This window comes from Agelaius phoeniceus, chromosome 7 (assembly GCF_051311805.1).
Source record: "Agelaius phoeniceus isolate bAgePho1 chromosome 7, bAgePho1.hap1, whole genome shotgun sequence".
Lineage (NCBI taxonomy): Eukaryota > Metazoa > Chordata > Aves > Passeriformes > Icteridae > Agelaius > Agelaius phoeniceus.
In genome coordinates, this window is record NC_135271.1 from 35,112,847 (window position 1) to 35,133,145 (window position 20,299).

Consider the following 20,299-nt stretch of genomic DNA (forward strand, 5'->3'; position numbering starts at 1 on the left):
TCCAGTCACCTCGGAGTCTCCAGGTGCCATGCTACGATGCCCAGCAGAGCACGGATGGGGTGCTAGAACGGTCAGTGGTGCGGAAGGCAAGAGATGCCACGGCAGCAAAAAACTGGAGTACTGAACAGGGCCAGGAGTGAATTTCATTGATTGCAAAAAAATCAACTCCACAGCCACCCAGTAACAGAACTCAAATGAGACAGGGAAAAAAAGCAGGTATCGCCCAACACCCTGTTCCAGCAGTGACACAAAAGACAGTAACAGTCTGCAGAAGAGGTCTCTTTGCACAACACCCGTCTGCCCTTGCCCCTTTACTGCTATCCTCTGCTCTAAAGACCCCTTTCCCTTTCCTTGCCCCTGAGAGCCACATTTGACTGGGCACCCCATCCCTCCCCCCAGACAAAACCAATGAAAGTTAAAATTATTTACACTTTTAGCCATTTAAAAACCCAATAAAATAAGATTGCATATGTCCTACTGGGGATGTGGGTATTAGCAGCAGCTACAGCTAGCTCGGTACTCAGCGTGCAAAACAAAAGACAAACAGAAGACAGACCGAAATACTGCACCATTACTAGGAAGCGTTTGCTGGGGTTGGTGTTTCAATTGTGGCATAAGGCTTCTAGGAGCCGGCTCCTCCCCAGCTGCAGGGCCTCCTGCTCAGCCAGTGAAGGCCAGGCTCTAGAAGGATGGAAAGGATTCATTATTCCAGACACAGCACATTAACACTGATGCATTTCCATCCCAGTCAACACAAACATCTAAAAACCCACTGCACGTTCACTGTGTGAGTTTTTCCTTCTTTCCAGTGATGATGGAGGAAAAGGGGGAGCACAGGTAAGACCTAAGACATAGATGTTGCTGTCATCACTGCCTCCTCCTCATCTCCTTGCTTTGGCAGCTCAGCAAGCATGGGAGAGGAGGGAGACGGAGCAGCCTCTTGTGCCTCCTGCTCCTCTCCGAACCCCAGCTCTACATCCATTTGCTCCAGCTCCCCCTGATCCAGTAGCTCAAAGTCATCTGCTTCCTCCTCATCCTCCGGTGAAGCTTCTGTCTCTGTCTCCACCACTTCGCTCTCTGACAGGTGTGCTTGGAAGCTCAGTTTCTCTTCAGGCTCTGTGGGGAGGAACTCGGAGAGGGGGGGTCCCTCGCTGGCCTCTGAGGACTGCAGGAGGGCAGAGAGGGTATTCTGCACTGCTGTGGTGATGGCAGTGGTGACGATCTCCTCGCTAAGCGTGTTAATGCAGATGCCCAGGCCTGGGGCAGGGACAGTCTTTGGCTCTGCATTGCCTCCTGCCGCTTGCCCGCTCCCATTGAAGTGCGTATTTACAAAATGGAGAGGAGACGCGAGGCGAAGGATGGAGAGGTCAGAGTCCGTGGCCTCTTTGTCTGCTGAGTCCAGCTCACAGGCAGCGTGGGCAAGCTCAGGACCCAGAGGCACACCAAACGCGTCTTCATCACTCTGTGGTCCCAGGTCTCTGGAATGATATTCTTCCACGGATGGAAACTCTGCCAGGTCCTTGGAAAATGACTCCTCTGGCTCACTGTGCAGGCTCTGCTGATCCAGGTCTGAAAGGCACCAGCATTAAGGTACATGTTCCCTCACCTTGACTGCCCACCCGCCTTCCCCAGCTGACACACCACAGCTGACTTTAAGGTACCTTCCCTGTCCTTGGAGGACAGCAGGAAGAGGTCTGCAGTTATTCCCTTCTGCCAGTGGCATGATTCATATGTAATGTTTCTTTTGTGATCCTGTTCTATGTGCTCTGTGCTTAGAGAGGACTTCCTGCTCCAGCTCATGCTCTCTGCATTTAGAGCCTCCCATTAAAATTCCCAAAGGTCAGGGAAATTGTGCTTACATCACCTGCCTGCTCCTTCCCAGACACCCAAGTGGCCACTGAGAGGTTACCTCCATGTTCTTCACCACTAACCAGTCCTTCTCTGAGCTAGTAAGTCTGACCTGTTTCACCCAGTATCATATATCTGTGTGTGACTATTCTATTCAGTTATTTCTGTGATACTTTGTGGGTGGCCTTGCTCCCTTGTTGGAGTCACAAGACTACATTGCATTGTGGGGCAATAATTAGAGGCTGATATCCCCTTATGATGAGCCATGAAGTCAGGGCATGCTGCATTGCTTTTCCTTCCTCCTTTCAATGCTCTTCCCATGCAAATAGCTGGGTTCTCTCCCTGTCCTCCCATTTGTATGACCCATTGTTCTGGGCCAAAATACTGAGGATAAGGGGGCAGCAAGGTGTCCCATTATGTACCTTCAGAAACGTCCGTCAGCTGTGGGGTGGTAGCCCTTGAAACAGAAAAGCCCCCACTCTCCAGGATAGAAGCCTCCTCATCAGAGAGCTCAGAATCTGTGATTGATAGTGCCAGGGCAGTTTTCTTCACATCCACCTGCATGGGATGAAGGCAGAGAGACAAATTCCTGTGTGTCTAAGTACCCATGCTGCCTATGGGCATCTCCAGACCTTCCAGGCAGAAGTCATCGCTGGAGGGACAGTATGCTGGCAAAGTGCTCCCTGCACTGGAGGGAAGGGTATCTCAGCTCATGGGCTTTCCTGCAATAAATCACTGCCCAAAGGTTTGCCTGCTCTCAGTGAAGAACACAAAAGAGGCAGCACAAGATAGGACGAGACTGTAGGAGTCTCAGAAGGCTTTGATCCTTCTTCTTCTCCTGGGATCACCAAGGAGAACACCCCTTCCTTTTGCATTCAGAGTGCAACAAAGCCTTTTACAAGTAGCAGTGGTTCAAGTATCCACATTCCTTTGGAAACAAACTTCCCACCTCACAGCCCAGCTACATGCCCACAGCTGCTGCTTGGTTTGTTTCTGTAGTGCAAATATAGAAAGGTCACACATACATAATCTGTCTGAAAGCAGAGAACTGTGTAAGAGACACTAGAGCTGCTCAACTCCCTTTTCCGGTTTTGAGGAGCCTCTCCACATTACAGCAGGGAAGTTCATTTCTTCAGGAGACACTCACATTTTCTGAGCATGAAGCAAGACCATCAAAGTAATTCTGAGGTCAGCACGAGGCTGGGGCATGGCTGGCCCTGCCCTACTATGGCATCATCAGCTCTGTGGCACCAAATTCTCAGCACCCAGATTGGAGACGATGGCCTTCATCAAACACATGACCTTTTCCCCTTAGAATTCTGCAAAGAAGTGATTTATTGCTCTGCTGTGTGTTGTCATTGTTGTTGTACTCAGACCACCCCTTGGCTCTTAAGCTGCTATAGACCAGAGAGGAGGGACTGGCTCCTGCTAAGCTCTTTGAGCTCTTACCACTGGGGAGAAGCCTGACAGCTCTGCTTCGCTCTCACTCTCCGTCTCTGCTGTTGGCTCATCACCTGCTGCAGGCTCGCTCTTCCCTTGTCGTTCTGTGAGAAAGAGAAGAAAGGCTTTATATGACACTGAAGGAATTTTCTGCCTTTATACACCATTATCCCCTACTTCCCCTGTGAAAGTGCACAGGGTTCCTGGAGACAAGCATAATCTGTTGCTCTCGTGTGCTGTTCTCAGGATCATCTGGGAGCACACAGTTGCTCTCCACATAACCTTTAAGTTTCCACCCCTGCTCCCCTGCAGCCTGTCACCACACAGTGTTGGCAGACATGGTCCCCTATTGTCCTTCTGCTACGGCTCCACCCTAGGAATACAGCACCAAAAAAAGCTAGAGAAGGTGGTTCCTTACTCTTCTTCTCATGCTTGTGGTGCAGCGTCTCTGCCTTCATACTGTAGTCCAGTTTCATCAGGACAGGCTCCAAACGCGTGTACATCCTCTGGATCAGCTCATGGTAGACCACCAGAGGCCACAGCAGAATGCTGAGCACTGTGGACATGGAATGCAGCAGTGTGAGAGACAGATCAATCACAACCCAACTCTTCCTGTGGTGCCACTGAGAAAGTCTTCAAGGGAAACACATTTCAATGGCATGTTTTTTCCCATCTGACTGCCTAAAATTCCTCATCCATGGCTCTTCTTACTCATTGCAAAGCTGCTTGATTAACTAGGTTTTACTGCCAGATCTTAGATAGAATATAGATTTATGTTAAGATGAAGCATAAGCTCTTCAGCCACTGCACCCCAGACCCAACATGCAAAAGAAGCCCTAAAATGATAATTAAAACTAAGTATTACCAAAATTTCTATATGGGTAGCTGCATCGAGCTCATGTGTAGATGCACTCGCAGCAGAGCACCAGAGCAGAGCTATTAGGGACTCATGATGCAGTGGAAAAGGTCTATTTACCCAACATGCAGCTTTGTTAACAACACTCTCAATATGGATTTGCCACCTCAGGAACTGAGACTGTAACTTCCTGCTTCCCTGGAGCCTCGGCCAGCACAGCCTCAGCAGTGGGGAACAGAGGGCGCCAATGTTTTAGTCACGGCTCCCTCTCCTGCCTTTGCAGTCGTACTGCATGCACGTGCTTACAGAGACTTCCTGGAACACATCCCCTGTAAATTGATTCATCATCTAGCACAGATCCCCTCGAGAAAACTACAAATCTGCTTTTACCAGCCTATCAACAGCACAGTTAGGTCATGTCTCAGCTTAACTCAGACAAGAGCGCTGCTTATACTCACAAATGATGTAGGAGATCATTATGCCTGGAACATAGTGTCCAACTACAGCCAGAATCAGGCAGCCTGAACAGACACTCATGCAGAACTGAAGGAAGAGAGAGGAACAAACAGAAGTGACAAGAGGCAGAGATAGATCTATGCAACCCATGCCAGAAACCCACTTAGTGCAACATGAGGGATGGCCCTATCCAACTCAGTCAGCCAGCTCTGCACCAAGTACATTCAGGTGCTGACAGTCAGAACTCAGACAGCTCAGATGGGTTAAGCTGTAAGCATTAGAGATTCAATGCTGGATGACCAAGGTAACCCAATATCCCAATAAAAAAATCAAAACTTTCTCAGACAGTTCTTTATGAAGTAAATTACATTCCTTGAGGATATGATGGGATATTGCAAATTGCCACTTGTACATCTCTCTGTAGAGCTCAGCCACTTCAGGAGAAAAGGAACCTCTTACAGAGTCACCAGATGCTGTGCCATAACCCAGCTGGCAGAAGCTAGCAGAGCCCACGCTCCCATCAGACCAGGACCCTTCTCCTCTGGAAAAAGTGAAGTACAATGGTGCAGCCCTTGGCTTGTCTTACATTCGCCTGGGGGCAGGCTGGGGGAAATGAGAATAGACAATCTGCAAACCAGGGCATGGGTTCAGATATGGACTGTATCCTGCAATTAAGAGTTCAATTCATAATGGAGAGGGTTTGCAAAAGCTAAGGTTCCTCTATGGGCTTTGCTCCCAATGATTTAATTCTTTATGGGCATCTTTGGACCTGGTCTTCTACTCCCTGTGGCTGAGACAGAAAAGGAGCAATAAGCAGGGTTAGAAACCCACTCCTTTCAGCACACTAAATGCCAGGAAGCCTGACACAATCCTAGTGGTTGGTCTGTCCTATTTTTTGTGATGCTCAGGCAGTTCCTGTCTATAAATCCTTTCCAAACAACACATCACAGCCATTAGAACATATTTAATGACAAGTTTCCATGCACTCAGAAACAGCACTGCATTTGGACTTTGCTAGCAACAACCCTGGCTAGTGAAATAGGACCAGCTTAAGAATGGAGCTCATAAAAGGGCCAGAGACTGTAGGCTTCCCTTTTTTTCTCCCCAGTCCCAATCTAAGAGTTTCCTTTGCACACTAAGAAATGAAATCAAATACAGCAAGCCATTCACAGGAAAGGTTAAGTTCAGCTCCAGTTTACAAATACTGGAAGTCAATTACTCATTATTTAAACTTCCCATGGCATAGAATCTGCAAGGAATGAACAGCAAATACTGGACAGGCATAGCAATTGTAAAAATATTGAATTTACATTCTTCCATTTCTTAAGGTACAAGTAATGGAAATAAAAGCCCCTGCACAGAAGAGTAGGTATCTCCAGCTTACCTTGGCAGGATTTTGCCGCTTGTACTGTAGCAGTTCCTGCAGGTAGAGCCTGAAGGTGACCCAGCTCTCTGCCAGACAGTGGCACAGCTCAGGGACACTGAGCAGGTGAGGTTGTGCCCCTGAAGTCACCCCCTCACTAGAGACAGACAAGAGCAAGAAGACAATCTTTGAACATGGTCTTTTCCTGGGGGAAGGGAACAGCAGCACCAGGAAGCAGAGTTCCCTACCAAAGCTTGACAATACTGACTGCATTTTCAACTGAACTATGGAAGATGCTTGATTTAGAGACAGTTTTTCCCTTCAATCAGGAAGAAAGTCAAGAGACACCTGAGCAAAGCAGCAACAGATACCATGCCACAAGCCCAAGATGCAAAGCAGTTTACTCAAAGCCACACAGACAGAAGTACTGGAGGTGGAACTAGTCATATGGCCTCCTCTGGCACCAAGTCCAAGGTAGGCAGAATGCAGTGCTCAGACCTACAGCCACGGCCAAGGATGCAAGCCACGCCACCAGAGAGAGCACGTTCAGCCTCTGGAAGTCAGTCTCAGTGATCTCCTCTCTGGAGGACTCTTAAAATAGCTCAGGACAGATCCAGGGAAGAAACCTAAGAACTCCTAACATCAGAAGTACTTGAGCTTTATTGCTACTGAAAGAACACTAGCTTTCCCCAGAGTCCCAAACTGTGGCTCCTGAGCTGATAAGCAGCTACCAGTGCGGAAGTCACTAGCAATGTCTCACAGCAGGAGCCATGCAGTTTATTGACAACAGGAAAAAAGGACAGGTGAGATCACCATACTAAATTAAGGCTTCCCCACTATCCCCACACCAAGGAACACATCTGTGAGCTTACCTCTCTCCTCCTGGCTCCTCTGATGGCTGTGCTGTAGAGAGAACACAGCAGATTAGTCAGCCAAGTAAAAAATACAACCCGACGTTTTTGCCAGTTGAACAGAGCAGAGCTGCGGATGTATCATCCTTAGCTCTGGATGCACCCTGGGGACCCTCTTTGTGCTCTCATGCAAGCAGGAATCGCTGGCTTGGAGCCTGAGCCGAGGAGGCTTTAACCAAGTGTGCCTGGAGACTTGGAGCAGCAGAACCACTGGTCTCTGGGCACCCCAGCACACCTTGCAGCCCAACACACACACAGCAGGGCACTCATATGTGTACCGTGGTGCTTACATGGGGCTGTCTGCTCCAGGGATCATGCAGCTTTTCCTGGTGTCCCACATGTCTAGGCAGTGCCATTCCCACAGTGGGTGCCAGCACTTGTCATTCAAAGGGGACTGCCAGCACAGTTTTGGAGCTGGGCAAAGCTTCAGCTTCCATTTCGGAGCTAAACATGGCACCAGGAGGTCTGAGCTGAATTTCCCACTGACCAGGCCCAGTCCTTGGCAGAATGCTATGTACAAATACCAGAGATGTCCCTGTTGTCTCCATCCTCTCCCATGGAATTAAGTAACAAATAGCAGTCTTGTGCATAATTTTCTAATTTTAGGGCTCTTTTATGTCCCCTGACAGCCTTTTGTGCCAGACACAGATATAACTATACTCCTAAGGTCCGTCACTCTGGATAAGGACAAGGGAAAGGCTCTCCCATTCCCCTCTGCACTGCACCCAGTGATGATCAAACAGGGACTTAGCTAATGCAGTACTGAAAAAAGGAGTGTTGTTTCAATAGCAGAGGTCATGTATGATTATGCTCTGCTTTTAGATACACTGAAAAAAAATTTCTACAACTGAAAACAATTTCAACAACTGAAATTCATCAGCCTGGTTGCTCACAGATTTGGGTATCTGTGATATCAAGCTGACTGGTATCTCAGGATGTACAGGGCTCAACCAAAGCTCTTCTATCAACACAGTCTTTGTAAGTCTCCTGTGTTTAACAATGCCCTGTTCATGCTCTGATAGCTCACTGAGTTCTACCCTCCTGTCCGCCTACTGTCCTAGAACTGGCAGGGACTGATATATCTGTGATGCTGTCTGACCAGCAGCAAACTTGGTGCATGAGGTTATAACCCTAACCCTGTCCCCTACACTGCATGTCACCATGTCAACAGAACTAAAATAAAGGAAGAGAGTTTAACCTCAGAGACTAGACTTATAGTTGGAAATGGGGTAAAGAAATGCAACGTGTACAAAAAGGGGTTTGAATCCTCCCTGGAGTCACCAGCCAGGCACAAAGCCCAAGAGTGGCAGCGACTCCCTCAGGGAAATGCACCAAAGATGTGAACAACCATCACTGCAATCACCCAGTGAGACTTCAGACTCCACCCAGCTCAAGCCACAGAAGAGACCTAACTGCTTGTAGCAGCCCTGCCACTGTTCTCCCAAGACACAGGGTGTTGGGCCAAGTCTGCCAGACTCCTCCTCCCGCTGCAGGCACTGCACCAGCCGGCTCAGCAGTGGAGCAGGAGGCCAACCACCCGGGGAGGAGGCGATTCTTTGAGAGCGTGACCCAGATTTCCAGTAATCAGGCCTGACAAGAGGAGCCCACTGCTCTCAGACAGGGCTGCCCATCCGCTCCTCTGCCCACGAGCACTTGGCATGGCGGCTGGGGCAGTGCACAGGGGAGCCTGAGCTGCAGTGTGAATGTGATGGAGGCAGCTCCACCCCCACAGGGCAGCTGCTTCCCTCCTGCAACCGCCATTGCTGTGCTTTGTTATTGTGCTCAGGAATCTAAAGCTGCTTAACCGCAGCACACAGAAATCCAGCTCTATCTCTAAGCCTCATCCATCACCTACACTAAATCACCAAATACATTACATCTGGCACTGGCCAGTCTGTGAGGGCTGGCTACACCAGTTGTACAGTGTACCAAATGCGGAGCTGGGATGCTCTCCACCTCTGCTGGACAGATGTGCCAGTAACACAGTAAGTGGGATGGCACAGGAACCCCACTCCTCTTGAGTGGCTGCAATCATCCAATCCATCCAAAATACGCCAGCAGAAGGAGTGAAACAATTCTCAGTTGATCCTGAAGGTTTCAGAGACACTTTGGGGAGCAGAACATTTCAGCAGGCTGCAGGGTCTTCACGTGATTTCAGCTATCTGGCAAAACACAAGCTGTCTTTCAGATCAACAGTATGTTGCTTCCTGTAGTAGAGCAGTCTGCCTGCTGGCCATCTCAAAGCACTGGAGTCTTAGACCAGTTGTAAGAACAGCCCAATCCCAAAACACCTAGAGCATTTCCAAAAGGCAATGTTCCCTCAGTTAAGGCTTAACTCCAACCTGTGCTGAAATACTGTCAAGCACCAGTATAACTAAGTTGGTAAGCAGGACACCCAGAGCTGGCCTCAGATTATCAATAACTGGCTGAAATCTTTCTGTCATTGTTTCACTGGACTGTGGTTTAATACAAATCACTTGACATACACCAGACTCTTCTGAGAGATCAGAAAGCCATGCAGGAGTTTAGGTTACATGTTGGTACTGACAAATTACTGTTGATGGATTCCTTGGCTCTTACAGGTTTTCAATGCTTCTAAAAGAGACATTCTTCATCTGTGTGTAAACTTCAGCTAGAAAGCAGGGGCCCTTTTTAAGGAGTACTAGCATTCAATTGCAACACAACTTTTGCTAGAACTCTTCCACACTGCTCTCTCCTGCACTGATCAAAACACAGCAGCCAAACAGCAATGCTACCAAAACAGCCCTACTTGATACCCATTTCAGGTGAAACTGGAGATGCTTCCTAAGTTCTTAAATAGTATCTAAGTAGAACTCCATGTAGATATTGAGGAACTACTCTGCATGGGAGCTGAAAATACTCAGTCCCTTCTAAAAGGGCCTAAAAAAGTTGCACATTTTCATGCTGTTAGCGTGACCCTGATCACAGTGTGTGAGTAACTGCAAAATACATGCTGAGGTTTTAGCATTCCTTCAGAAGTCATCTTATAAGCAGTCATCTGAGACATACACAACTGTCACAAGCTGAGGTTCATATGTATGTGCTGACTCTTGTACGTATGGTACTGACCCACCTCCCAGAACTCCAGAAAAGACTAACAGGAAGCACTAAGGAGGTAAGCCACAAAGGTGCAGCTCTGCTTCAGCAGGAAGTGGGAGCCAAACAAGAGCCCCTAAGTATTCAGGAGTACCAATTCAATGGGAGGCCCCTCAGGAATGCAGAGCACCACTCCTTCCTCGTGGAAGCAAAGGAAGCATGGTCCAGCGGATCATGTCAAAATCAGGGCTGTGACCTAAACAGGCACATCAGAAAGGTGTCCCTGTTCTCTGCAGCAGAAAAGAAGGAAGGTGTGAAAAATGTGAAGAACACCGAGGAGAGGTCAGTGGGATGTGCACCGACTTCTAGCAGAGCTGATAGCACAGGATGAGCCTAATCTCTGGTGTTGCTGTTTTGTTTGCCTTTCTTTTTTATTCTTCATGGCTCTGCTTCATATAAATTGATTTCAGTATGAATTTCCTATTTCTTCTATGACAACACAACTTTTACAGGCCAAGTACTTGCTGGAATGATTCCACCCCCACCTGCCTCAATGACACCATTCTGTACTGGACACCAGGCTTTTGCATTTCTGGACATGTTTCAAGAGAGGTGGTTTGGGTTGGCTTTAAACTATTCCCTTAAAAAAATAATGTGAATAAGCAGGAAATTAAATTGGCCAGTCCAGTTTAACTGCCTGGTTACCTGAACCACACAAAGCAAACAGTTTCAAGACTACAGCTGTAACATACTAATCTTATCAGGATTTCTGTGAAAGCACCCTTTAAGTCAGTTCCCTTTTAGGTCAAATAAAGGGCACCTTACAAACACACATATAGAGGGGCTTTCATTCAGAAACTCTCCCTAGAGTAGAGAGGCAGGGATGGAGGGCCCTGAGCTGCCTTTGAACAGTAGCAGTAGATGCAGTAGGCAGGTCTGGGTTCTGTCATTTAATAAACTCTAAATAAGGAGGCACTCAAAGCAGACAGCAGCCAGTCCATGTCTACCATCTTTATGAGGCCATTCCTCTTGCTGCTTTTGTGTCTAATGTTGGCACAGACCCTTCAATAAAAGGGAAAGATAAGACAGGTGATCAGACTCACTGATTAGCTGGAGATCAGATGCTGTTCAGTACAGGTACAATACACTAACTGTTGTTGCTGTCAGACTTCATCATCCACTCTGCTACCTGCCACAAGAAGTGGCTCTCATTTGCTCTGCTTCTTTCAGGGTGTAAGCCCACATTGAACTTAACTAAAACCAATGCACTTCACTCCCCTCCTTTCCCTCCCTTCCCTCAGCTCAGCTGGCTATAAGTGCTCAGACTTGAAATTATCTTTTTGCCACATTTTCAGAAGAGAAGGGACACAGCAGAAACACATCATCCCTGTCATTAGCTTCCCTGGCAAACTAACTGGGCCCCTTAGTCACTCTCAAAATTAGCCACTCCCAGAATTTCTCAGCACTGGGAGCAATTCTCCATGCCCAGAGTATTAGGATACATCCTAATACTCTGACACAAAAGGATAAGAGGCAGCACCAGTACCTGGGCCTGCAGTTAAAGGAGGAATGGGGCTTACATGACTGCTGAGAGAGCCCAGGAAGGGCCAAAGGCATAGCCCAGCAGCTGGTAACACTAGAACCATGTCACTATCTACAGTGCTAATCATCACATACCTGAGAAATCAAACAGGAACCTGGGTTTCCACTTCTCCAACAAGAGGATGCCAAGAAGGGACATGCTGAGGAGAAAGAGGGGTCTCAGGGAGGTGGAGGAAAACAACCTAGAAACGAAACAGAAATTGTTAGATAGGCAAAAGGCAGTGAATTACTGCTCTTGGTCAGCAAACAGATACAGCTCAAAGCAGAAATGCCCAACTGCTATGGGCCACTGTAGCAAGCATTGTACTCTGCAGACACCCACCCACACCACAGCACATTCTCAAATGGTGCCTTTGCCCACCACCAGGCAGCTGACTCCCTGCCATCTTCCAGTGCTCTCCTTCCTTGCTTCTGAGCTCCTCCCTAGGCTGCAAAACAAAGCTAATGCTCACTTGTACAGGTCCCTCCAAAGCCTCAAGGTGGAGGCTCTAGATAACATAAAGACAAACTGCTGTAGCAGAAAACTGTTTGCCACTCAGCCTGTTTGCTGAAAACCTACATCCCATTTGTGATGGCAAGGTCCAGCATTACATGCAGGTAGGTACTGCATCTTGCCATCCCAGGTGCCCATTCTCTTATCACAAACCTCTCCCTGTTTGACCAGAGCCTAGCTAGCACTTAAATGGTTTAGGTGCTCACTTGACTTTATCATAAAACTTTTCATATCCCACATCCACACACCGGCTCAAGCCACTTGTCAGCTCACACAATACTACTCACACACAGCTGTGCAATGCCACTCAAAGAGTTTATCTGTCCACTCCACAGAGATTTGACAACAAAGGTGCCAGGGTGCCACCTGTGCCAGCAGCGGCTGCCTGCATTCATCCTTTTCTCTAGTTCAGAAGATCTGCTTTTAACTCACTCAGAAAAAAAAAAAATACAAGGGAAATGCATTCACCTTTATCTCTTTAATGAATATTCCTTTCCAGAAAGGAGGAGCAGTTTTGCTTTTTTACCCTGCTCCTCCTCAGTGAGTGTTTGCCAGTAACTAATGACAAATATACTGAACAATGACTGTAGTCAGGCAGAATCTCACAGTGCAGAGCAGGGAGGTGTTCCCACCAAGTCACAGGTGGAAAACTGGAAGTGAAGTGTGCCTCACTGGGCACACACAGAACAAAAACTGCACTTTCCATGGGCTTACAGGACCTTTAATGACCTAAACAATGACATTTGTACTCCTCGTTGAACAGCAATTCTGTAGCTTAACACATCATCTCTGGAAGAATTTCCTATTCCATCTCATTTATGTATTGCAGTTAAAAGATGCTGGCTGAATTCTCTGTGAGACCCTAAATTATTTTTCTTCCTCTATTTAAATCTCTCTCTGCTGTCCCATATTTTGGACACTCTTTGTTCTTCTCTACCTTTTCACACTGTCATTGTCTATTATCCCTACCATCTCCCCTACCACCTGCACCTCTCCCCCTCTGTCTCACTTCATAGCTCTGCTCTCACTTTTCAGCTGGTAGAGTAGTCCAAGAGTTTACGTCTAGCTACCATGTACACTTCTGATAATCGTAGGGATGAGGGAACATAACATAAGCTGCCTCATCAGAGAGACTTTGAAGGTTGTTTTGTCACTTATTTTTCCCTCCTCTAACTCCAGAATCTGCCCCTTCCTATTTTCATCTGCAACCAACATTTAATTCTGGCCACTTCTGACCTTTTCTGCTGGGAAGGCCACTGGCCGAGAGCATTTTCATCAGTAAAACTGACTCACTGTTTACACAAACAAACAGGATGTTTTTCATTCCCATCCACAGCTGGGCTCTGCCACTCACACTCTCATCTCCCCATTGCCCTGCCGAAGAGGCAGAGAAGGGAAAACAGGAAAGGGGGAATGCTGTCGCGCCCAAGCCGAGTGAGAAATCAGCACCTCCCGGGAAAGATTACCGAGCAGAAGGGTTTAAATAAAACGCCCCAGGGCAGCTGCCGATGCAGGAGGCCGTAGAGCTCTCTGACCGCAGTTACCGAGTGAAACGAACTGATAAAAACACGGATGCAAAAATTAAGCAGAAACGTGCCCGGGCGAGGCTCCAGTTGGGCCCATCTGCATTTTATTATCGCGGGACAAGGCAAATCCTCCTGGCACTTTCTCCCTTCAGGGAGGGGCCTGTTTATGCCTGTCAGAGGAAAACAGCGCGGCTACTCCCGGCCGTGTATACCCCACGGCGGTGCGGGCTGCGGGAGCGCACGCCGCCGGAACCCAGGGACATCGCCGCGGCCCCCGAAGCCGTGGCACGCTGCGGGCACGGGCACCAACCGGACGGGCGGCACCGACGGCTCCCGGTCCCCCTTCCCGCCCCAGCTCACCAGAGGGCCCCGCCGAGCGCGGCCGCGGTGACCAGGCTGTGCAGCGGCCTCTCCCACACCAGCAGCCGCTGCGCCGTCGCCAGCGCCGCCTCCCAGCCCCGCAGCCGCTGCCGCAGCGCCGCCGCCAGACGCGCCGCCGCTGCCGCCGCCGCCTCCTCCTCCTCCTCCTCGGCCGCCGCCGCCGCCGCCTCCTCTGCGCGGCCGCTCGCCATGGCTGCGGGGGGGGCAGAGGGCGGAGGTGCCGCTGTCACCGGCCCGGGCGGGCGGCACCGCCTGAGGGACCGGCGGCCGCTGCCGCCGCGCGCGTGCGCCCGGGGACGGCCGAGGCGGGCGGGGGGACCGGGTGACACCGGCCGCGCGTGCGCCCGGCGGCGGCAGGGGCGGGGAGCGGCCGCGCCCCCGCGCCGGAACAGGAAGGGCGGCAGGACGGGCCGTGGCCAACAGGCTGGGAGCGGCTTTGAGGGCTCCGCTCCCGACGCTGCGCCGGGCCTCGGCCTCGGAGCGGACCGGCACCGCGCCCTCACAGCCGGCCCTGTATCGCCGGAGGGGATCTGTCAGCCCCCGCCCTGCGAGCGGGCAGGATGGAGCTGGACGAGCTGCTGCTGGACGAGGAGGGCGCCTTCTCCCTCAGTGGGTTCCAGGAGTTCACGGTGAGTGTCCGCGGCCCAGCCTGCTCATAGCAGGCCCTCGAGGTGATCCCGCTATCCGCCGCTCCCGGGGGCCCCGTGTGGCCGCACGCCCCGGCCCCGTGTAGCCCTGAGCTGGGGTGGGGTGGAAGGCGCGGTATGGGAGTGCTCTGGCCTTCCTCACGTTCCTCTCTGTGCCCACAGTTCCTGCCCAGGCACCAGCAGCTGAGCGAGAGAGTGCGGAAGCGGCTCTATTATGGCTGGGACAAAGACTGCAGCCTGGATAATCTCTCCAGCCCTGTGGCAGGTGGGTTGCTGATTGTCCCCAGATGGTAATGCTGAGTCAAAGGGGTTGGAAGTAGCCCAAGGGGCCGAGACCAATAGGTCACCTGCTACCTCCCCAGCGCCAAATCCCACCCCTGCTCAGCCTTTCCCACTCTGTACGACACAGCAGGGCAGGATGCCAGAGCCTCATGGTTTCTGTTCTCTGTTTTGTTGTCCTGTCTGGTTGTTGTTGCATTTTTGACATTGTTATACTGGTGTATAAAGTCCTTTACATTGCTTGTGAATTCCTTGGCAGAGCAGGTTGTGAGCTTGTTCTTGCTCAGAGCTGTCTTAGATAATTGCTTGTGCTCTGCAAAACAGTCAGGGCTTTTTTCAACTTTTAGTTGTGAGCACCAAGATGACGAGTTCTTGCTGTGTTTGTCTGAATCACGTTTTTTTTTTTGCCTGTCAATTCGCAGTGTTTTGGGGAGCAGAAGGGCAAGGCTGGGTTAAGGCTGAGGAGCTCATGCAGATGATGGTGGAGAGGAGTGGAAAAGGGCATGCAGTGGTTTGCTAGAGGGCTTTCACTGTGTGGAGTTCTCAGCATTTCCATGAGCTGCTTGCTAGGGGGACAGTCTAAAGTTGTCAGGAGGCTGTGTGTGATGTGCCTTGGTGAGGAGGAAGGAAGATGCTGAGCATGTGGTGCCAGGGCAGCCCCAGGCAGAGCAGCCAGCTGCCTGGGCACTGCTGGGAGTCACGAGTTCCAACACAAACAGTGTGAGGGAGGCTTGAGGCTGACATTACACCAGAGTGCAAGGTGGGATTGTTCCATGGATGGAAGTTCAAAGAGTACAGTCATTCAGGAAAACTGTTGGGGGCTATTAACTGTAAGGATTGCCTTGCACTCAGGAAATGCTGTGGTTCCAGCAGCTGGGGGCAAAAGTAGCACATGGAGAATGCGTCCATGGGCTGCTCTGCTTTTACAGCCTTCCTTCACCAGCTGCTTTCAAAAAGTGAGGCCCAGGACTATGACATCTGTTTTGGTACACCTGTGTACAGGCATTCTCTTAGTTGCTGGAGAGATATAGAAAGGAGGGGTACAATGATGCTTCCCCTGGTAGCTGGAAATGCAAGACTGCTGGGACAAACTCTGCTCTCAATTCTGTCAGCCAAGGGCTCAGAAACAAAATGAACTTTCCTGTCTAAAGCACTTCCTGCCTAGCATCCCACTGTGGTGCTGCTTGGGATGTTCCAGGTGGTCCTGTTGCATAGGGAAGTGAGATAGGAGCTGCTGGAGCCATCTGCCAGTATGTCAGTGTCTGTGCTTGAATGCTGAGGCATGTCCCTGAGTGCAGGGAAAGCAGGCTGGGCTGCAGTTCCACCCTGTCGGTGCTTTGGTACCTGTTGGTGCCTTCAGGCTCCTGGTCACATGGGTACCTCCTACTCCATCATCTCAGGGTGCTGTAGGGTGAGCTGGATCTGTGCTGATGAGATCTGGAGGGTGAAGATGCTGGTGGTTGGAGGGGTGGTTGGAGGGGAGCAAAGCACCATGAAGATGTGGTGTGACATCAGGCCCAAGAAGCAAGAAGGCCTCCAGAAGGGCTGTCTGAAGTCTTGCAGGGTGAGGGCAGGATGTTCCTCTGCAGCTGACTGCTGGTGGTTCCCTGTGACACAGACCTGCTGATCTGGCACTGCCGCAGGGCCTTGGTCACTCACATCCTCTTCCTGCTGTGATTTGCCTGCCCTGTGTGTTTGTTCCTCACTTGTCCCCGACCTCTGATAAGACCTCATAGTTTAATTTAAACTTGAAGGGCTGAGCAAACACCAAGACATAATGGGTTTGTAGGGAGAAGGGGAAAGGTGGGCATGGACTGGACCACACGGCAATAATTCTTTTGGTGCTTTTCTGTCCTAGATATTGCTGTGGAGTTGCTGCAGAAAGTGGCTCCCAGTCCTATCCGCAGACTCCAGAAGAAATATGTGTCTCACGTATCTCGGTAAGAAGCAAAACCTGTCCCTTTATGTCCTGTGTCAGAACTTGGAGCTCTGGTCTTACCTGTGACTCACTTTGTCTCCTGGGCCAGCCACTGGCTTTCTGCCTAGGCCTGATTAGTGTCAAAGAGAAGCTGGAGTCACGGACAGCAGGCACAGTGAATTCCTGATGCAGCTGGCTTCGAGTTTATCCTGCTCTCTGGGGTGCATATGTGCTCTTGTTACTGGGAGTACTGGCTGCATCTGCAGCTCCCTGGGTAACCAGATTTGAACCTGGAGTCTCCACTTGGCAGCTGAGCCCTCACAGCATGCCGTGCTGCAGGCAGGGCTGCTCAGTTTGGAGCTGACTGTGCCTGGGAACAGAAACCAGGGCTTTCTGCTCCCCACCCTGCATCCCTGGCACTTTCTGTTGCTGCAGCTCAGGACAACTGGCACAGAGCTGGCAAGGCTGTGATCTGTCTAGCAATTTGCTAAATCTTCCTACTGTCTGCACGGGGAGGGAGCAGCCAAGTTGTGTCCTGGTGCCTGGGATGTTTGTAGCATTGGCTCTTGTCCTGTCCTACAGGGAAGCTTGCATCTCGCCCTGCTCCATGATGTTGGCCCTGGTTTACATTGAGAGACTCCGGCACCGGAACCCTGAATACCTCCAGCAGATCTCCTCTTCAGACCTCTTCCTGATCTCCATGGTGAGCAGTGGGCAGGGGGGTAACTGGGCTGGATGGCGGGAAGTGAGCGCACTGGAGGCTGAGATGCTGTCCTTTATGCTGCTTTCAGATGGTTGCAAGCAAGTATCTGTATGATGAGGGTGAGGAAGAGGAGGTGTTCAACGATGAGTGGGGAGCAGCAGGGAAGGTGGACGTCCAGACCATGAACACACTGGAGATGAACTTCCTGAGCGCCATTGTAAGTGAAACTGTAACTGCTGCCAACTGTTTCACAGAGCAGGGGAAAAGAGACATCGAGGGGAGTCTGGATTTCTGTTTTTCTCCCACATGCTCCCATGAAGGGATAGAGAAAGATGTGTCTGGGTGCTGGGTGACCTGCCCTGACAGCACTGACCTTTAACTGCTGTCCCGGCAGGACTGGAGTCTCTACACAGATCCTCGGGAGCTGTTTGAAGTGCTGAGCTGGCTGGAGGGACGGTAGGTGTCTAGGGTCGGGGGGAGCCCTTTATCTGTGTTGCAGCCTGGCTCTGCCCCTGCTTGGAGATGGCCCTGCTGCAGTGCAATAAGAGGCTGGGCCACCTTTGAGCCTTAGCTAGGCTCTGCAGCTCCTTTCTACAGAGCTTAAGCAGGGTCTTCTCCAAGCCTACCTGGGCTGAAGCTGCTTTTATGGGGAAGGTCCATATCGTGTCCATCATTCCTTTTTTTTTTTTTTTTCTTTCTTGCAGTGTGGCTGAAAAACAGGGCATGTGGCGTGGCTGGTTCACCTACACAGATCTGTGTGTCCTCATGGAGCAGTCCATGTGGCAGCATGTGCTGGGCCAGTTCTACCAGCAAGTGGTGAAGGTAAGGGCATAGGAGAGCAGCTAATTGCAAGAAGATGGGACCCAGCAGGCTGTGGATTTGGAGCAGGACCCTCTTTTCCAAGAGAACAGCATCTTGGTTTATTCTCTGTTGAAAAGGGAAGCTGTCAGAAGATGCTGATTTGTAGCTGCACTGCCTGAGGCACTGCAGCCTGGTGCTGGGTAGTGTGTCCTGTGCTAGACGACAGCCCTGTAAGTCGTGGTGCAAGGACATGGTGGTGGCATGGAGGCAGCTGGGTACCAGCTAGGGCTTTGAACAGGAGCTGTTGGCTTTTAGCTGGGGCATTTTGGTTTGTGATATTTAGGCCCAGCTTTGGGCAGGCTGTGTGCTGCCCACTGTTAGCAGTGGCTGCCTGCTCTCGGCATACAGCCCTGGAGCTGGTGATGCTTTTTCCTGTCACGCTGCTGGGTTGATCGTGGCCATGCTGCATCATGGCTGGTGGGGGGTGTCTGGGCTAACATTTGGCTTCTTTCTCCCTAGCTGGCCTGCCTCCTGGGTGTGGTGTACCTGACGGGCTTCGCAGCCATCTTCGCCTCCATTGCCGTGGTGCACCGGTCTGTGTGCCTAAGGAGTGTCAGCACTGCAGCCCCCCGGCCTGTGCTGTTCCCCGAAGAGGGGAGATGCCAGCTGAATGCCCAGCCAGCACCAGCCCCTGACCAACCCCAGCCCGAGCTGCCCAATGTCTCCTCAGCCAGCTGCACCCGTTGCCTGGGGGAGAACGAGACGACCAAGGAGCCGCATCGTGGAGGTGTCACAGCGACTGCACTCTACCTGTGGAGCAGTGTGATGACAGCCCTGTCCTACCCAAAGGCACCTGATCTGGCCCAACACAGGCACCTCCCACACGGTCCTTTCCGGAAAGTGCCCACTGCCTGTGAGAGATCCAACCGTACCACCCCCCGTGCAGCCCCCAGCCAGCCTGGCCCTCTTGGACTTGCCATGTTCCCGGCCCCCCCGGTGCTGCACTGCCATGCTTGCTCAGCCACTGCGGGCCCCACATGGGATGCAGCCCCCAACCGTGAGGACTGGCTGGACCCCCTGGGGCTGAAGCAGTGCTTCTTGCATACTGCAATGGATCTCAGTAGAATCAAGAGCTTCATTTTTCCCAGCTAGGAATATAGGACAGCAGCCCCTTTTCCTTTCCCTTCTAGTGTGGCACAACTCACTTCCTTGCACTTCTGGGACCCCTGATCCCTGGAACTGCATGGGGCTGAAGGGCCCTGCATTACTTTCAAACCAGCACTTGTGTCCCCCCACCTAGGGCAGGGATGTTCTTCACTTGGGGCTGCTGGGACAGGTTGGCATAGAGCTGGCTTGCTGGGGTGGGAACTTAATAGCTGGAGGGTAAATATGGGTTGCCTTTGGGCTGGGGTGCTTGTGCAAAGGGATTATTGTACCTCTTCCTGTAGTGAGTGGTGTTGGACAGAGGTGGCATATGGGATGTTGGAGGCTGGGACTGTGTGTGCAGGGTGGAGGGGCTAAGGCAGTGACCCCAGTGAGAAGGTGGGGTGCCTGGGGTACGGGAGAGGAGGTTGAAGGAGGTGGGAGTGAGCAGTTTTTACATTGGGGGGCTGTTAGGCCACTTCTTGGAACTTGCAAGAGTGACACCAAGCAGGTACATTGATGTAGCTGTGCCCCACTGGGCTTGGTGGGGATGAGGTGGGGTTAGTGCTGAACTTCCTTATCCTGCTTGTGTTGGGTGTTTTGAATCTGGGGTGCTCTGTGACCCAATCCCAAACCCCAGCTGTCTGTGTCTGAGAGAAAACAGTGCCTGACTGCTCCTCAGAGTGGGAAGAAGGCACCTTGTCTTGCTGACCAGGCCAGCTCATCATGCCCCTTCTTTTTACTGTGGATTTTACACCTGTTTTTCACTCTTTTGTAGATGCAAATCTCTTCCAATAAAAGTAGTTCTTGCTGTGTGCCTGTCTCGTCCTGCTGAGCTGCTCTATACTGGCAGCATGCCTGCCCCAGAGCAGAGC

The 20,299-nt window shown here is 51.0% G+C and overlaps 2 protein-coding genes across 2 annotated transcripts; one reads left to right on the top strand and one right to left on the bottom strand.

Moving 5' to 3' along the window:
- Positions 1–113: 113 nt before the first annotated feature.
- On the bottom strand, positions 114–14,261 carry RETREG2 (reticulophagy regulator family member 2). The gene is made up of 9 exons (XM_054636807.2): positions 13,913–14,261; positions 11,609–11,715; positions 6,836–6,866; positions 5,985–6,120; positions 4,603–4,687; positions 3,707–3,844; positions 3,298–3,392; positions 2,271–2,406; positions 114–1,569 (listed from the first exon to the last, which is right to left on the bottom strand). The coding sequence occupies exons 1-9, from the start codon at positions 14,122–14,124 to the stop codon at positions 845–847; spliced, it is 1,665 nt and encodes a 554-aa protein (XP_054492782.2). The 5' UTR covers positions 14,125–14,261; the 3' UTR covers positions 114–844.
- Positions 14,262–14,333: 72 nt separating this feature from the next.
- Positions 14,334–20,239, top strand: CNPPD1 (cyclin Pas1/PHO80 domain containing 1). The gene is made up of 8 exons (XM_054636809.2): positions 14,334–14,562; positions 14,743–14,845; positions 16,718–16,799; positions 17,360–17,480; positions 17,569–17,697; positions 17,875–17,936; positions 18,185–18,302; positions 18,801–20,239. Exons 1-8 carry the CDS (start codon positions 14,494–14,496, stop codon positions 19,431–19,433), a joined length of 1,317 nt encoding a protein of 438 aa, XP_054492784.2. The 5' UTR covers positions 14,334–14,493; the 3' UTR covers positions 19,434–20,239.
- The last annotated feature ends 60 nt before the right edge of the window (positions 20,240–20,299 follow it).

Bases quoted from the DNA above. Each gene is read 5' to 3' on its own strand.
- CNPPD1 (XM_054636809.2), top strand. From the start codon at position 14,494: ATGGAGCTGGACGAGCTGCTGCTGGACGAGGAGGGCGCCTTCTCCCTC. The intron at 17,481-17,568 runs GTGAGCAGTGGG...TGCTGCTTTCAG, and splicing joins ACCTCTTCCTGATCTCCATG to ATGGTTGCAAGCAAGTATCT. The intron at 17,937-18,184 runs GTAGGTGTCTAG...TCTTTCTTGCAG, and splicing joins CTGAGCTGGCTGGAGGGACG to TGTGGCTGAAAAACAGGGCA.
- RETREG2 (XM_054636807.2), bottom strand. From the start codon at position 14,124: ATGGCGAGCGGCCGCGCAGAGGAGGCGGCGGCGGCGGCGGCCGAGGAG. The intron at 4,688-5,984 runs GTAAGCTGGAGA...CTCTTCCTTCAG, and splicing joins AGCGGCAAAATCCTGCCAAG to TTCTGCATGAGTGTCTGTTC. The intron at 3,845-4,602 runs GTGAGTATAAGC...CCATGTCCACAG, and splicing joins AATGATCTCCTACATCATTT to TGCTCAGCATTCTGCTGTGG.